We start from the raw sequence: 19064 nt of genomic DNA on the forward strand, positions 1-19064 counted from the left end.
CTAAACACAAAACTGATAACAACCATGCAGTTGTTAAGATACAGATGTGCTCAGAGGGTGGTACATACCAAAAACATTATCCTTGGCAAGAGCTTCCAGTACCCTGCTGGCTCCAATCAAATTACTCAAGGAGGCAGAAAAGGTTGCTGTCAAAAGGCCAATGGCAACTGATGGGGGGAAAAAACTGATTCCAGTCATGAATGCAAAATTGTTGCCCAACAAAAATCTTTGACAAGTGGCCGCAGTCAGCAGAGAAACAACAGCATAGGTCACAAAAGTAAATGCAACAGCAGACAGTGTTCCACGTGGAATGCTCTTCGAAGGATCCTTCAGATCACCTGCATGAAGCAAAATGATGGCACAAAATCTTTATTAAATATTTTATAAAAACTCATGTGTGTTGCACTAGACAATAGATTTGTATTCTCATGAATTTAGGGATCCCTCACATCTTTTGTGGATTATTTGAAGTCACAGGCATATCCCTTAGGCAATGATTTTGATTTTGACAATGAGTATGAAAATTAGTTTTGGAACCACAGTGCGGCATACTCCTGATCATCCTGATGATGAGGAGAGGCGGCACAAATAATCAGAAAACATGAATAATTAAAACTTTCACTTTAATTTCGTCTAATTTTCATAATTCATATAAATCAAACAATCTTCTATATTATTTCTATTGTATAGATACCTTTTTCTCAACTTATACGCTACCAAACTCTACAAATGAGGTACCAAATTGCACACAATTTATCAGAGAACATGCGACGGCATATCTTACTTCCTACATATTGCTATTGTTTCCTAAAATAGGTTTTTAAATAATAAAAATAAAAATAAAAACCTGTAAATATTCCTGACGTTAACGGTGCACAACTGATACATTAGTTCATATGCAACAATATCTCGCTTTCTTTAAATAACTTTTATCAAAATGCGGCTGATTCCACATTCAAGTCTCCTGTTGATACGTAAGTATGAGTCATCATGTGCGTTTAAAAGAGGATAGTGTAATTACTTCCAATGTTGTGTTTAAAGAGGTCCTCTGACCTCAATTTGTACATGAACATTCCAATTAAATTTGTACATAAGACCCTGCCTTTTTTTTCTACATTTTAAAATTAGAAACGCGCCTATCCCTCTGTGGACCTGCATTGAAAAGAGCGGGGGAAGCCCGCTGGGAGCGGGCGCAGCACATTGTCTGTTATTTTAGGTTTCTTTCCAGAATCATTTAAAGACTTTTCCCGACCATGATCTTTTTAGCAGCAATAACGTGATTGCACTCGTATTCCTACTGCTCCATGTAATACCTGGCTTCCGAAAACCACGCACCCGTGTCTGTGAGATCACGTATTCAGAAAATTGGTTTGCACTAATGCTTCAAAAGCGCTGCACAACATAGGAAATCACACTGTCAGACACCACGCTGCATAGTTGGGTCTCATGCAAGTTGCCCGGTATGCAACTGTTGTGGGACATTGTTCTGTGATCACAGAACACAATCGCACACCGTGATGTTTAGATAACATGAAAACTGAGCCTCCGTGAAGGTAATGGGCATGCGATCACCCCATCGCGCAGCAGCGGTTATAGGAAACCAGGACTTTTGGCAACTTGTCTGTGCAGGCAAGTGCCTGGCAATGACTCATGCTATCTCTACTTCCACTTCCCCCACTGCCTTCACTCCTACTATTCCATTTCCCTGCAGTTTGACCTTGACATGGAGTAAATGTGTCCAACTCGGAAAACATCGAAGAAGTGTACAGCTTGTGCACGGATAAGCCGCAACACAGATAAACCGCAGCCAGATAATCGGGAGTCTGCAGTATATTCTAAGTTTTCTTCCTTAAGGATAAAATTTTGAATTCAATGTAAATTTTTTCTCTTTTTTCAATATTATGTTTACTTCTTAACTGGTTCTAACGCTCTTCCTTGTCTGTAAATATGAAATTTTTCTTTCTGATGATTGATAATAGTTTTTGATCATTTAGAAGCTTTAGATTAAAGCTAGTCTTATCTTCAAGAATTATCTACAACTTGATAGAAAAAAGTCCATGCTTATCCTGTCACACAGGAGACCTCATCTGAGTTAGTGCTCATAACACAAGCCCAGATAAGGTCTCAGTCAAAGGAGGGTAATGTTTGCATAATAATATCAAGATGTGAGCGATCCTTGAAAAAGACACGAGCAACACAGATATAAACTGAGATATTTAAACAATGTGTCTAAACTAAAATTTCATTTACCTGACATATTAGCTCCTGCCATTATGCCAGTAACTCCACTGAACAATACTCCAAATACTGCTGCAAAATTTACTTGTTGCCCTTCTGTTGTGTAATCTCTACCATACTCTGGGAACAAATTGTCTTTCAAGGTTTTACTGCTTAGACCGGTATAATTTCCAAAGACATGGTATGTTGCATTTTGGACCAACTGGTTGGCATCAGGAATCACAACCTAGAAATAAAGGAAAGAAGAAGTAACCTAGGTGATTATTTCTACTTGGCTACTACAGTTTGACATTAATACAAACAGGAAAGGAACAAGGCTTCCTACCTTAGGCGAAATTCATCAAACATAGCACAAGAATGCATTAAATGGGGGATGAGGAGGGTAATCCCCCTTAGGCAGTATTTCATGAAGGGGAGGATGTTAGCCAGCCAAAAGTTTCCCACCTCAGGTGACATGGCTACCACACTATATCAAATGGTCAGATTGGACAGTGCTTGTCATCACCACAGATGGCAAACAACTATGATGGCAGATATGCTTTTACTCATAAGGTATAGCTAGGCACTTAGTAAGTACAGTGGAACCGCTTTAAAGCGAGTACAGGCTACTGCGAGACCTCCACCATTACGAGAGATAGCCAAAGCACCATCAATTGACCCTATGATTAGCATGCAAAAAAAAATTGTTTTTACGAGGCCCTTTTGGTGTTGACACTGGCCATAGCGAGAGTTTCCATTGCCGTAAAACCTTCTCCGAGAGTCCCTAATCTCATAATAGCTGGCCATCTGTTAGAAATGAAGTTAACATGGAGTGCTTAGTCTCGAATTCATGTGGTAAACTGTCGTTCAATAAGTAGTTCATTTTGGTGATAATATTGTGGCATTAACATTTGCGAATTCTTGATCTTCTTTGTTCCTCGGGCTGCAGAAGGCAGTCGATGGCATCCCCGCACGTCCGTGAGTTGTGTGAACGGAGAGCATTTGAAGGTAAACAAGGTGGCCAAAAATACAAAACATGTCAAAGTGAGAAAATAAAAATAATAGAACAGTATGAGAGTGGTGTGATTAATTTATATACCTATAACCTCTTCACAATTAAAAAAAAAAACAAAGAGAATATTAGGTCTGCCATGGTGCAGGAGGGCAGACCATCACAGCAAAAGTGCCCACGGAATGCAGAACATGAAGAGTTAGAAACTTACAATTAGCATAGCTTTGTCTGGGTGGTTTCACCAACTTCCGTCAGTGGGACCTATATACTGAGACAGGGACTATCACGGAGTATTTCAGTGATAGATTGAGAATCGAGAACTTCAAGTGTACGGAAGGTTGGTTATATTAATTTAAAGCACGAAAGCATTACTTCCCTTCATTATTGCTGGTGATGCCTGTGGTGTAAATCCGAAGCCATGGAAGAAAGGACTCCTATTATCCTAGCAGAGTGTCCTGTCCGGCACCCCGCTTAGCAAGGTCATTAAGTGGAAGAAGCGACTACCTGGACAATTCCTAGCTGAGAAACAACTCCGTACAGGGCGAAAAAGAAATGCTCAAAGCCTTTGTACAGCCAAAACCAACTTTACGTGAAGGGGCCCGGCACGAAAGGGTTAAAACACTTTTGTAAAGCTCTGATTTATGGGAATTTTCTTAACAAGTTGGTTTCATTCACCTTTTCCATGCTAAAATGTAACAATTTGGCTTGCACCCCCCCCCCCCCCACCCCCCAGTTATGATCTTGCCCTTGTCCTGATAATCAGCAGTTTTTAATATTTTCCTCTGAAACATTGCTCCATGCTCGAGCTATGCTTCTGACAGCATGCAGGAATCCAAGGAGCTGCCTCAAAGATGCTTTTGCCATTATCCTCATGAAATGATACTAAAACAAGCACATATTCAAAAGAAAGTAATTTGCCATTTTATTTTATCTTATCTATGTTGTGTACCTACATGATGCTGGAGAAGGTAGCTGCAAAATATAATCTTAAAGTTTTACATGATCCCCAAGTCCAAATGCTGTCTTGCTCATGGTGTTGGGTTCAAAAATTAATAATTTAACATTCTTCAGCTCAAGGCCATCCCCTTTATGAACAGTGGCATGGTCAATAATTAGCAGTACATTTTGATGTTCTCCACCACATTTCCACTCAACATATAGAACTTGTTGCCTAAAAAGTTCCACAGAAATCCTTGCATGCTAATTTGGATAATACTTTACTGGCAGTGGAAATTTTTCTGATATTTTTAAAGCAGCTTGGCTAAAGAGCCTTACCAATGACAACAGGTTTCAATTTGTAGCTACCATCTTGGTTTGAGGTGAGAAGCACTGCCAGACATTCCTTGCTTCTTTTTGCTCCATGACATTTCTTTCCTTTGTGATGCATTGTTCTATCAGGTAGAGCTTTCCAGAAGATACCTGTTTCATCCATATCTCATGGGCCTTGTGGTGCAAAGGATTCGATGATTGACTCATTAATTTGATGCCACTTGCTAACCAAGTTATCATCTACTTTCCCTTCTCCACATTCACCCTGCTAACTAATGTTTTAACTATTTTTGAAATTGCTTATAAATAATTTCGTATTACTCCAGTCAAGAATTTCCAACGCTGAAAATGAACGCGATTTAAAGCCGCACCAATTCCTAGGCACTCCCGTCGAAGGACGAAAGTCGACCTTGGATTGCTCAAAAGCTTCTTACGTCATTACCATGAAGCAGATGGCGATATGAACTGTTGCGTGGCTCATATGACCTTGGGACTCTGACTACGCAATCATACGTGATTACCTTATGGAACATATGAAGTAATTACGCGGGAATGTGATTCGGAGCAACATGGTTCGTAAATGGTAAGCTCTGTCGCTGCAATCAGTCTAGCTTTGTTCGATTCTTATTGCAATGCAATACCTATGTTTTGATTTAGTCTATTGAACCCAACTGTAGGCATGCGCTATTCCTTGAGAAACTGGACAATAAGTAGATGAATTTGAGTAAATTAGAATTAAGAATAAAACCTGAAGGCATAAAGTCGCTATGAACATTTTATTGGAAAGAAAAAAACATTTCTTCAAAATGTGGATTAATTAGTATTAATTTAAAATACAATATCTAATGGAGAAAAAATATTAAATACAGAAGTTCAGGAAGCGTACTGGGTATGCATGACGGTGGCATACGAAATTTAAAGGGTGCATACTGGGTACGCATGATGGCGTTGAGGGGTTAATAGCATTACCGGCCCTACACATTTACTTTGCCATTATCTATATAAGCACAATTCTTCCATTAATTTCCACCTTAGACTAGACCTCAAATCAAGTTTTGAAAAAGTGACAGAGTCAAGTCGGTTACGTTTCTTCAACTTGGCTCAACTTGAATTTCAACTTGCTCTCACACCCCTGTTTGTCACTGAAATTCATACTTTAAAAAAAACATGGAACTTACCTGAAGAGGATGCTGAATAAAGAAGGATAGCAATGTACACAACAGACACATTGTGACAAGAGCTAATGTGGCAACACTGGTTCTTGCAAACATACTAGCACCAACAAGGCAGACAGCCAATGCAGCAGCATTTAAGGAAGAACAATAAAGGAAGCGCCACCATCGTCCATCAGGTAAGAATACTGCACCAGAACTCACCAAATACCCTGAAGATTTGGGAACAAAGGAAACACACAACACAAATTTTACTTTAGTATTACACTGTTTTCAAACTACAAAAAATACCCATAGAAATGACTGAGGAGAAGTTACACATTGTAATTAACTTCAGTGACAAGGAGAGTTTAGCATTCGAGGCAGGTGATTTTTCATTTTCTGAGAGCCTTAATTCCATACACCTTATACGGAGGCACCAAGTACAACCAAATGATAACATTTACGTAATTGGGCGGTGGCCATTTAGGATTTAAAAAGGGAAGGACAATATGTCAATGAGAATACAGACAGATTACAAAATATAGTATAACCTTGACAAGTTTTCTCCTTCTATCAATTTTAATGTTGGGTGGAGTGCACATGGTAGTAAACTTATTGGCATAAGTACCGACACAATTTATTTCAACTGTAACATTTGATATTTAAATACTGCTGAGGTTGCATGAATACTGATATTTAATGTTGTTAGGGAGTTGTTGATGGAAGGAGAGGGGGGATTGTTGGGGAGTGAAGGTAAGGGAGAGTTGATTGAAGTAGGGAGGCGAAAGCAAATACTGTCTCTTGAAGAAAATATGGAAGATTTGAAAAAAAACATTTGATGCTACACACCCAATAATCAGATTTCATTGAGCAAATGCAGTTCCCGTGAATTTCTCAACTCTGGTCGCCGTCACATGCTGTGCAGCTTATCATAGACATTGAATCTGGCAGGGGCAAAGTATGTCATTTATGCTTTACCACACAAAAGTGATCATTTTGGGCCCAACAGTGCATAATCCAAAAATGCCAGTGATGTCAGTGACCCCTCATGCAAAGGAATGTCTGATAAAAGAGTAGATACAATGTTAAAGGCTGTCAATTTTATAGTGGAATGAGGGGAAATATTAGACACTTTCAAAGGAAGCTCATCCAATCAGCTACGCTTAAGGAAATTTCTTATCAGTGGCAGAATCTATGAGGACATTTTTTGCATGAGATCATTACTCAAGCTGCACAGACAGATTTATATTTGAGTGGGTATCAACTTTTAGGTTTAAAGAATTGTTTCTCTGGATTCCAAGGGTTATCAGAAATAAAAAGCACAAATCACCAATATAAGTTAACAACGCTTAAGATCTCCCGAATACTCAAGAGTCTTATGGGATGTCAACCAAAGGTGTGCAAGGAAAAACAAGTTTTGATTTCTTTTCAGGTGGAAGGGGGTAGCAATTCAGGGTTTTGGATTTGAGAAGATTTTGGGATGATTTGTATGTTGCCACGGTATTATTTCTCATCTATTTAATATAATTTCCAAATAGATGTATATTCTAGCTGTCATATTTGAGGCTAATGTTGTCCATAAGCTGTAAAGCATCGCTGTACACTAAACCCCCCTAACAATGAACTTGCCATTTTCCTGCCCCAGGCAATTTCACTGAATGGAAGTTTTACTGTACATAATTATAAGATGATGGCCAGAGCAGAATGAAGGTAAACAAATCAAAGAGTGTCACAATACAGGCTCCTTTTTTTCAACTGAAAATGCGGTAGATGAAAACTTTTCTAGGGAGGAATAGTGAAAGTTGTGTATTCTGAACATAACATAACATTAAAACCCTTGTTTGAATAAATAATGATTTTTACTACAATCATTTACCTGATGGTCCAAAATTTTCAACCAGTCCTTCAGCACAGCCTGTGATGTATAGGGCACTACTGACAATATTAGCTAGGAAAAATAAGGTGCCAATAGAACCCCCAAATTCTGGTCCCAGAGTTCTGCTGATCATGACTTTGATAGGTGCATGTTAAGGGAAACATTAAGGCCTCAAGCCATACCACAATACCTTTAAGGATAAAATATATTACAAAATGCATAATAACACTCTTAACTCCACTCCGAATTAAGGATTACATAAGAATAGGGTAGTTTCCTTCATCAAAGAAAACGATAGGCATTGATTGCGATTCGTTACCCACCATTAGTGTATTCATAATACAAAAATTATTTGGTTTTAGAAATACCGGTTTAGACGAATGGCAAGGGTCAAATTTTATCCTCATTTGAAAAAGGCCAGATTGGCGCCCATGCGATTCCACTCCGCATGACGTCACAGGGACCTAGTTTCTACACGAGAGGATAGGAGTTATACATCGTCTGAGGTTACCAATGCATGCATGAGGCACAGAGCTCAGGGAAACATGTCTTAATAATCACCTATTAAAACTGGCTAAGGTCGGAAAGTTTTCTTCGTTTGATAAGGTATTAATAAACCTTTTTTAAGCCAAGCGCTACCATTCAGCAAAGTACTCGGCTATCCGCTAGCATCCTGCATCCTATCAGCGCTCAGAGCCTCGATCAAGGTCACTTCACAAGGAGAGAGGGGGAACCAGAAATGCGTCGCACGGACTTTCCTACTTACGCGTCGCGTTTTTGCGCGCTTGAAATTTTTCACTTTTCATTTAATCGCGAAAAATAGATATCGTCATTTAAAAATCTAAAAGCGCGAAATACATACTCCAGGAGTAATAATCTTTTGATTTAGGCAATAAAAATAGGAAACCACCCTATTTGGCTTCCTCCATCACCCTCAGGATATGCTAAGACTAAAGGAGAACCTAGGGTGTCCGGCTAATCTTGATGTATTTGTTACCCAAGTTTTTTAGATTTTCCAAACAAATATCAGGATTTTCCAGGGTCTTACACCACATTTTCAGTGACAAATTTTGATTGAAATGCTGATAAAATGTCCATACTAAAATAGCCTCAGCTACCTGAATTTCGGCAGGAAGATGTGAAGTCACTGCAGAGAATCTTGAGTCATGGAGAAGAACCATGTACACGCAATTGATATTTTGCGTGGCAACCCTGACTCAAAGGCATAGATTGGAGAGGAGAAAGAATTGGGACAGGGAAGGGGCAACAGGAGGTGGGAATTTGAACTCATGTTGGGATGAAGTTATTCAAACCATGATTTTCCAATAAAATTTTTGGGTTTGCTTATTCCCTGTAACCACTGCAAACAAATGAGACTTTGAGAGTCCTGAAAGGTGACCACAGTCTAGGATCACTATGTGCATGCATTCACTGCAGTGAGTTGATAATATGACAATGGAATTCTTTAGACAAGTCTTTCAAAGCAACAAATTGAAATCAGTTTCAAAGAGTAGCAGCAGGTTTTCATTGTAGGTATGTATTTACAACGGCAATGGTGGCGAAGGCACTGATCATATACTTTGAAAGAAATAATTTTTATCATTGGGAATAATTGGTTACATACCGAATATTTTGTTCATATTTTCTACTCATAAAATTTTGGCTATTTCCCTTCAATCACTGTTCCATACAATAATATTATATTATCACAATTTACATTTATTGGATATAAATGAGTCTTAAACAGTGGCTACCGCAAAGGGTGAAGTTACATTTTCATGAGCAGTAACGTATTATACATGGATAAAGAAAAATGTATTATGGATTTTAAAATCTATTGGAAGCTATGAGCATATAAATTTTAACGATCTTCCATCTCAACCAGACGATTCTTCATGTTTCATCAGCCAACCATTTTTTTAAAATCTGCTCTTACAAGCCAAAAAGAAATAATCATTGGTTTATGAAAACAGATTAATGCAGTGAAAAATGTCACAATGTCCAACTGGTGTTCTCAGCCAAAAATATTCCAAGGGTCATGTAGAAAACACGACCTGAAGGTTTTGAAAAGCTCAGAGATTTATTTTTTTGTTTAACTACTGCCTTTGTTAAGGATGTTATCAATAGGAGTGAGGACAGAATGAGAGAATAAAATATGCAATCTCACATATGTACGAAGGTGCAGTCAAAATTGTATTGTGTAAAGTGGTGAATTGCTAGAATGCATGTGAAAATGCATGGATACCAGATGGCAAAATGGCTCCTGCTCTAATTTCGAGCTAGCATCCTCGAAATTTCAATCAATGTTTCAGTGCTAACCTGCACAATGACATTCCCCGTGTAAAACGGCCTTTCCGCTTGTTTAAATTAAAACTGCAATTTTCCACATAAAATATAAAATGCAACATTTGCCAGCAATTTACACAATGTAACATCTTCAGGTACAGAATTTAAACTTCTTTTTCCAGCTTTGAAACGCATTTGTTTTACGACTGGCTCACCAGTGGCAAATAAAACATTTTTTGGTACTATTTCTTACTTTTACTGGGGCAAAGGTGATTGTAGCTCACATCTGCATGCATTCAAATGGCTGCTTTGACCATGTCTGTAATTATAATATTTTTTTGGAAATTGTTAATACAGGCTGTACCTAGAATATTAGCAACACCCTGATTTTGAGGCCCCAGGAATGAGGGAAAATTTTGCAGCCTGTACTCAAAGAGGAAAACAGTTGAATAAACGAAGTTGAAGTAGAAAAGGATAACTTGGAACATAGGCTTTTGCAGTGAGATTCATTGATGTCGACAGCTTTCGGGAGCAGCTGCGTATTGCTTTTCCAGCCATTGCAGGTCGCATCATCAGGCGATGAATGAGACCTGTACTGCCAGCAAAATCTCGCATGACAAAGTACAATACACAGCTGCTCCTTAAAACTGTCTAACTAAGTAGCCAAATATTGAGATTTGAATTACAATCAGCAGAAAAATATCAACACTGTAATGCTTCTCCTAAACCAACCATGAATCAGCATACTGGATAGTGGTATATGGCAAATCACGTTCAATTCCTTTCACTCATTTTATTTCCTAGTGGTTCAATCCTAGGTTTCCATAGGGCAGCGGCAATTAAGGGGGAGGGCAGGGAGGGCGACGCCCCACTAATTTCTGGAAACATTCTTAAGATGTAAGTATTTAATGAAGCTCGTCAAAGCAAGTCATTGTTTCACCAGCTTTAGAAACAATTTTTAAAATAAGCGATGTATATCTAAAAGCCACTTGTCAACTTATTACTACATCTCAAACACATTATTACAGATAGATACTGCATACCACTGAGGATCTGCGAGAAAGAAAGTGATGAACCTTAATCCACCCCAGCCATCAGAGTGACGTGACTTAGCTTGGATTTATCCATGACTGGGAGGTCTCTCAAACAAAGATTCGTCCACACAAAAGTTCCACGAGCTCGGCTCCTTGTCATTTGTCAGAACATTCTTTATCAAAAAATACCCAATGGTAAATGTGTTATAACAGCATGGTTTGAATTCATGTTATAAGGATACAGTATGCACCACCACCTTCAACAGCACCATTTGTAGAGACAGCACATACAGATGCCACAGTGAACAGCAGAATTCCATATGCTATCACAAACTGAAGTAGTGTAACTAAGAGCCCAGCATTACCAACAATAAATCCTGTGAACAAATACATAATTTTTTACAATATTTATCATATCTATACCTCGAACATTTGCATCAACAGTATAGGATCTATGCAAGCAAGTAGGTACATTGGGGAAAAGTACATTTCATCTGACTCACCAACACGTAGGAATAATAACGCACTAAACATGGATAATGCCACAGGGCTAAAAACTCCAGCAAAAGTCCCCAATGTGCGTGACGTCGAATCAGCATTGCCGCTTCTGCCTCCAAATGGATTCGAACAGCAATTCCAACTTCCCAGTCGTCCAAACAGCCTTCTTTGTGCTATTAAGGGTAGTTTCTCGCTACTATTGCCAACTGTCACACCCGGAATAGATGTCACCGACCCCGAATTAGTAGACCCTAATTCGGGAGCCAACATTTCTGGAGTCTCCTGATACATTAGTTCTGCAAGAATAAAGAAAACGATCCTAACAATGACTTATGACACCAAGATGTTACCAAATTCGAAACAACACGATTCAGATGTGAATGGGAGAAAACTTGCTGAAATCTCGTTAAAGAAAATAATAACATTAGATGCATAAATAATAATTATCATGATGAATGAAACACTACATTTCGTTGTAGTAATCACAAATACCTTGAATTTCGTACCCCTAAAATGAAGGCAAACTAAAACAATGCCTTTCTGTACGAAACAACATCCAATGTTTCGACTTGATGAAAATATTATAGCTCTTAAAGAGAAAAGTTTGTGCAACACAAAACAAGTTGTTTGAGATACAATACGCAGTAACAACTATAATGAATCCTAAAATGAATCGAATTCTCCCTCATCCAGTATATTCGACCAAAGCCATTGCTTCGTGCAGCAAGCCGGATACCGTCAAATCGTCAGCATATAATTGGCATCAAAATAAATCAAGTGAGTCAATTCTCACACATTGAAACAAACACACAACATATTTAACACTAAAGAGGACGAAAGGTATCCAGTCAATGGCGAGTATGACTCATACGTCAATCACAAGGATATCTGTCACAGATGAGAGAGCGTAATAACAGAAATTAATCCTTCTCTACAATTTTAATGGCTAGTTTCCACCCACTTGTTAAGCTAGCGCGAACATCTGGAAAAACAAATGAAAGGACATTGTTGATAAACAAGAAAACTATGAGAATAATTTTGGGTAAAATCATGCTATTAATGCGCAACTAGAGGATGTTTGAATATTTAACCTCACCAGAACGATTGCGGGAATGTGCTGGTTCTAGACATATATACGCATTTACACCTGAATGTCAGGTACGGTAAGTATTCAAAATCACCACGCATTATTCGTTGATTTAGTTTTTATCATCGTCTCAAACCCCGTAGTTCGAATCCAATCACCTCTCAATATCAGACTCGATTAATGGTTATATTTGTTTGCTACCGAACCTATTTACTTACATATAATTATTCCCACGTCTTTATTTCATGCAGACTTCCATCTCACCAAACGAGAAGGTGCACCTCTCTGTTCTCGCATGAGCAAAAACCAAGAGTATTTTTTAACCCACTTCTCTTGAGGGTGAGCCATAAAAACGTACTTACAATTAGCTCTGAAATAACTTCACTTGGTAGCAACCTAAACTCACCCGATAGCTTATGTATGAAGTCTCTCTAACCCTGCAACCTAGAAGCAGAAAATTATGGAAGTCAACAGTAGGTAGAATTTTTTTTTGCCGCTGATCGTGAGTAATCATCGTAAGTGCAATGATTCACGCCTCCATCCTTTCAGCACGTCCTAGACCGCCCAACTACCGGGAAATGTTGATGTATTTGTTAATTACACCAATTACCTGTTAGTTCGTAATTACTGTTATGACAAGAAATATTCTCAGAAGCTCACGTCATGCCACTAAATTTTAAAAGACGTGCATATACCGCCATTTATGATAGTTATTCATAAGATCTATTAGCACCAGATAAGTTATACATATTTTAATTGTTGCTGAGTCCTAGGGAGAGTGCAACGTCAGTGCATGAGTGGATGAGGAGGGAGAAGTGGATTTATTAGCCGATTGGCAAGATTAGCCGGACACCCAAGGTTCTCCTTTAAAGGCCTGGTTACACTATACATTAACACGTACGGGTTAATGTCTAAATGTATGTGCGTGTGAACGAACACAAAGATGCACCTTAAAACCACCAAATTTGTGCGAATGCATGAACAGAAAATAGAACGTGTTCTAATTTGTTTCATGCATTTGTACATGTAACATATATGTTCCATTACGGTCCACCAAAATCATTCACGAAAATGTACATTAACTTGTACGTGTTAATGCACCGTGTAACCAGGCCTTTAGTCTTAGCATATCCTGAGGCTGATGGGGGAAGCCAAATTCTTACGTAATCCTTCATTCAGAGTGGAGTTAAGAGTGTAATTATGCATTTTGTAATATATTTTATCCTTAAAGGTATTGTGGTATGGCTTGAGGCCTTAATGTTTCCCTTAACCTGCACTTATCAAAGTCATGATCAGCAGAACTCTGGGGGATCTATTGGCACCTAATTTTTCCTAGCCAATATTGTCAGTTGCGTGCACCTGATGTTAAGTAGCAGTTATGTTCGGAATACACAACTTTCACTATTCCTCCCTAGAAAAGTTTTCATCTATCTAAGTTTTCAATACAGGCTCCTTTTTTTCAGTTGAAAAAAAGGAGCAGTGTATTGTGACACTCTTTGATTTACCTTCATTCTGCTCTGGCCATCATCTTATAATTATGTACAGTAAAACCTCCATTCAGTGAACTTGACTGGGGCAGGAAAATGGCAAGTTCATTGTAAGGGGGGTTTAGTGTACAGAGATGCTTTACAGCTTATGGACAACATTAGCCTCAAATATGACAGCTAGAATAGTCATCTATTTGGAGATTTTATTAAAAAGATGAGAAATAATACCATGGCAACATACAAACCATCCCAGAGTTTGGTCGCGCGAAAGACGATAAATGCATAAATTCCTTTCAGATACTATGAATTACAGATGACTATCATCACAACATAATCCCGCTTATTTTATGGCATAGAGTTATGATAGATTTTGAGATAATATGTAAGTATTACAATTATGGCATACAGTTATCAAAAATATATCTCCATACCTGCAATATAAATCATACCTATGCATTAATTAAATGGTATTAAGCTTATCTTGAAGGAAAAATGTCACTGTCTTTTGATGGTATGTTTGAATTGATGACTTTTAAATTCTGGAAACGCTTGTTCGCATGAGGAAGTGCCTCCTGCTGATGGTAACACATCCTTGTAGCAGGCAACACATCCATGCCTTCACGGACATACATGTCGGTGAAGGACCTATATGTTTGGCTTTCAAATACTCTTTCATTGCTCGAATATTCTGTACCAGATAAATAGCTTCCTATGTTCTCATGACCTTGTCCAGAAAGTAAATCTCTCTCTCTCTCTCTCACTATCGCAAATATATCCCTATTCAAATGGTATAGATCATCAATTAATTTACTTTTCTTCACCCACATGAGGAACAACTGGGCCTTTTTCTACCCACTAACAAACCAACTTGGTTTCATGGGTAGCCTAAACTTCACATAGATGGTATCACATTATGATCGTTACAGAGAGCCATGTAGATGCGCTCAAGTAGAAGTACTACCCAACATATCTTGCAGCACAATTGAAATCGTAATAAGGGGGAAAAATGCTGGCCATGCTCCTACATAGCAATGAATGTCTTGGAGATATCTCGTCATAGTCTCGAATTTTGAATATCTCAAACATTGCGATTTTCTCAGAGAGGCATTCAGAAAATAATTATTTACATATTTTCACACTGTCACTTTGGAACAATTCTGAAGTTATGATTACAAACCCATAGGCTGCTGGAGTTCATGATTGTAGCTTCCAGCCAGTGCAGAAAAGACCCCCTATGCAGGAGGCACCCCTTACCACGAGTACTGGTGTGATAGTGTTAAGCACCTTAGCAATCCTTATAGTAGGGAAAGTGTCCAGGTGCAAGATCTCCAGGCCAGTGGTGCAGCAACAGGGGGTTTTGAGGGATAAAACCCCCCCCAGAGCTCACAGAAATTTTTGAGTTAAATCTGTTTTACTTAATTGGATTGATATTACTTATAGAAAGTGTGAGGATTAATAAAGTATCCCCCAGAAGGCCGTAAAAATCACCATTTAGAACCATTTATCTTCATTTTTTCCCGGCGGAAGGCCTGAGCACCTCCCGCTTACCCAGGCGGGTATGCAATACCCCAAGCACCCCAGTATTAGTTGCACCTGAAACCCCCCCTAGCCTCAATTCCTAGCTGCGCCCCTGCTCCAGGCAGTAATGAAAATTTTGGGTTAATACCACAGTCAGCATGCAAAACGTGTAAAAACGTTCCTGCACTCTAAGGGTTAAAATCGTGACATATTCGTTTCATTCATATACATGCAAAGGCTAATAAAAATTGTTAGTATTTGAATATGTAATCATTAATCCAATTGGTTTGATTTTGCCAATATTCTAGATTCAAAGGTATGCCATCATCCTCTAATGAACTATTTTTAAGCAATGACAGAAGATTAATAATATACTTACTTTTTAAAATGCATACATATTTTATTGTTTTAATACACTTTTTATTGAAAAAGCAAAAATATTGTAATCAGCAGGCCATGAACTCAGACCTCTAAGAGATTTTCTTGAGATGTGGCATTGTGACATCTCATAAATGTATCCGTAGCAGGGGTGTCATGGCGTCAGAATGCACTGGGATGCCATTCCGGCACTGGTTAACAAAAGACGTATTATTCAAATAACACTTTTATCAATTTTATTGCTTCAAAATTTCTCATACATACATTCCTAACCAAAACAAAAAATTTGCAATACATTAAAATAGTAACATGCAATAAAAAATGTAAAAAGTAATATTTCACTTGTAAAAAAGTTCAGGAACGTGACTTCCGGCACTACTAATTTTGCCATGACGTCACTGATCCATAGGTCTCAAGAATATCCCTGAGACACTTATCATATTCGACTGAAGGGTGAAGTCACTCATAAACTGTTATCTCATGTATGTCTTTAACTTTCCCTATCATGCTTTGCTATCCTACAGATTTCCCAGACAATTTCATGACCTGTGAAACCTGCACCTGTGTTGGCTGTAGTTTACTACTGTGTCTACCATTATTATCCAGCACAAACAAGCTCCCTAATTTTCAAAACTCAAGTGACATGATGTGATCTTTCTGGGGGTCGAATAAAAATCCTCCCAAATGAGTGAATACTCAGATGCAATGGCAACAGACAGAATGATCAACATATAAGCCTCAGCAAATATATGTTTATTCTAGGAATCAATCCATATGACAAACATTTTTATGATGTTTGTCTCAGGAAGTAGAGAAAAAAATCCCAAAATCCTTGATGTACAATGTATAACCACTACGTATACTTGAGTAAAGGGGTTGTCTCATTGGGACCCAAGGGCAGTTCAAAAAGTTGTTCAAACTAAGATTTTTAGCATAAGTGTCGAGAGGAGTCCATGTTAGTAGGAAAAGAGTATGCAGGAGAGACATACAGAGCAATGAGAGCCCACCACCAGGGAAACACGTGAGAGATTCACAATTGTGGTCATCAATGAATTTCTGACACTTCATGGTGTATTCCTTTCTGTCTAAAATAGCCACACTGTTTCCCTTATCGCTTGCAAAACTCACTTTCCCTTTCGCTTGCAAAATGCGAGTAAGATCCTCACATTTTGCAAGCATTTTTTATGCTTATTATCATTTTTACTATTTTTGACGTTACGGGATCACCACATGCTGTAACCCAAGCTATCCCTAAAAATAAATGCATATGAGGTTGGTTTTTATGATAACAATATCTTGGGAAGTGTGTTAAATAATGCTAAAGATGTCATTGAACCCAAATTAAAATCTAGTATTTATAAACTTAAAGTGTGATAACTGTATTTCATGCTACATCGGCCAAACGGGACGAGACTTCAAGACAAGGATGAAGGAACACAGGGCGTGTTGGAAGAACAAGGATGATACTTCAGCTTTCGCCCGGCATCTCGTGGAAATGGGGCACCGAAGCAGTTTCGACCCAGAAATACTCCATTTTACCACTAAAGGAAGGAGGATGGATGCATTAGAAATTCAGGAGATATCTGCAAATGGAAACCTGGTTAATGATATGACCTTTCCCAACCCATCCCCCTTATTACTCATCACCCTCCCAAATCCCCCACCTCCATAACCCACTTGACAAAGTGTGTTCTCCTACAGTAATTAGTAATTACCAATCCCAGCTTGAAACCAAACCTCCCCCCTCCCCCCCCCCACCGACCTCACATTAGCAACCATAGTACATGTATATAAACCTGCTACAACCCCATACTTTCTGTATTTGATAATGGTTTAATAGCTGAAACTGGTCATAAAATATAAATTTTTATAAACTTGTGGAAGAAACAAAGTGTCTTAACATACTGAGCAATGAATTTAGCAATGAAAGACACTTTGTTACTTCCACAATTTATTTAAAAATTCACACTGTTTATGGCTGTTATGCCATTATCAAGTACATAAATACTAAAAAATATGGTGAGGATAGGTTTATATATGCTATGGTGGTTATTAGGGGAGGGGTGCAGGGCTGTGATTGGTAATGCCAGAAGGGGTGGGGGAAAGAAACAAAGTTTGTCATTCAGGTTGTGGGGGTTTTGGGAGGGCGATGAGTAATAAGGGTTGGGAAAGGCTATATCGTTTACTAGGTTTCTGTCTAATGCAATCTCCCGAATTTCGAAGGCATCCATCCTTCCTTTCCTGGTAAAATACGGTATTTCTGGTACGAAGTAGCTTTAGTGCCCCATCTCCAAGAGGTGCTGGGTGAAATTCACCTGGCACCTCTTGGAGACCCCACCACCCTATAATAACCATCATAGTACATATGAACCAGTCCTCACCATACTATTTGGTATTTATGTACTTGATAATGGCCTCAAAGCCGAAACAGGTTGAAAATTTTAAAATAAATTTTGGAAGTAACAAAGTGTCTTTTATTGCTAATATGGACCCCTTCCACCACGCACAAGTTTCGATTTAACGAGGGATGAATTTGATTAAGCACTAAAGAAACGGAGAAACAGAAAGACCCAAGTGGACGACATTCCAGGTGATTTCAACTGGAGCTGGGGAAGGAATGAAAGATACCTTGTGTAACATAATGAGTGAGACCTTCGAGATTTAAGTTATACCATCACATTTTGAGAGGTGTGTTGTTGTTTCATTATGAAAAAAATAGTCTAGAAAGAAACATGTACAGCACAGGATCATTGTTTGCTCACTCTCAAGCATCCAATACACTCATCAACATGATTATACAAAGAATGGAAACCAAGGTAGAAGCAATACCCTCCCAGGACCAATTTGGAATCAGGTAGGGGAAGGGAACATGTGAAGCTATCCTTATCCTTCAGTAAATAAATTTACGAAAAAAGGCATACGGAAGACAAAGGATATTTATATCACCTTTGTAGATCTTAAAAAGGCATTTGAAATGTTCAATTGTGTAAATTATTTCAGGCAGGTGTTTCAGCAGATTGACTTAAGGTTAAATACATTTGATTAATATCTAAAAGCCACTAGTCAGATTTCATTCGCGTTATTGCTGAAAAGGATTACATATCACCATGACACCGCTTCACACCAGAACAACGGAGTGAGCCATTTTGGCTATGGCATGACATTGTACTAGACAAAATACCATTTATTTCATAAAAACATTTGCACGACAGATACTTGACAGCGCTCACATAAACATCTTTATAGTG

General features: G+C 38.4%; 1 protein-coding gene across 5 annotated transcripts in view; it reads right to left on the minus strand.

The window, feature by feature from the left end:
- The window catches only part of LOC124157534 (solute carrier family 12 member 9), a 40897-nt gene extending 27526 nt beyond the window's left edge, over positions 1–13371 (minus strand). Inside the window, exons 1-8 of one of the 5 annotated variants that reach the window (XM_046532347.1) lie at positions 12443–12605; positions 12308–12328; positions 11352–11642; positions 11091–11225; positions 7529–7663; positions 5677–5882; positions 2251–2464; positions 69–338 (exon numbers count right to left, since the gene is read on the minus strand). In XM_046532347.1, the coding sequence (XP_046388303.1) occupies positions 69–338; positions 2251–2464; positions 5677–5882; positions 7529–7663; positions 11091–11225; positions 11352–11637 (1246 nt within the window). In that variant the 5' untranslated portion in view covers positions 11638–11642; positions 12308–12328; positions 12443–12605. The other 4 variants (XM_046532346.1, XM_046532349.1, XM_046532344.1 and 1 more) reach the window with 4 other exon arrangements.
- Between the last annotated feature and the right edge of the window lie 5693 nt (positions 13372–19064).

Source organism: Ischnura elegans, chromosome 4 (assembly GCF_921293095.1).
Source record: "Ischnura elegans chromosome 4, ioIscEleg1.1, whole genome shotgun sequence".
Classification (NCBI taxonomy): domain Eukaryota; kingdom Metazoa; phylum Arthropoda; class Insecta; order Odonata; family Coenagrionidae; genus Ischnura; species Ischnura elegans.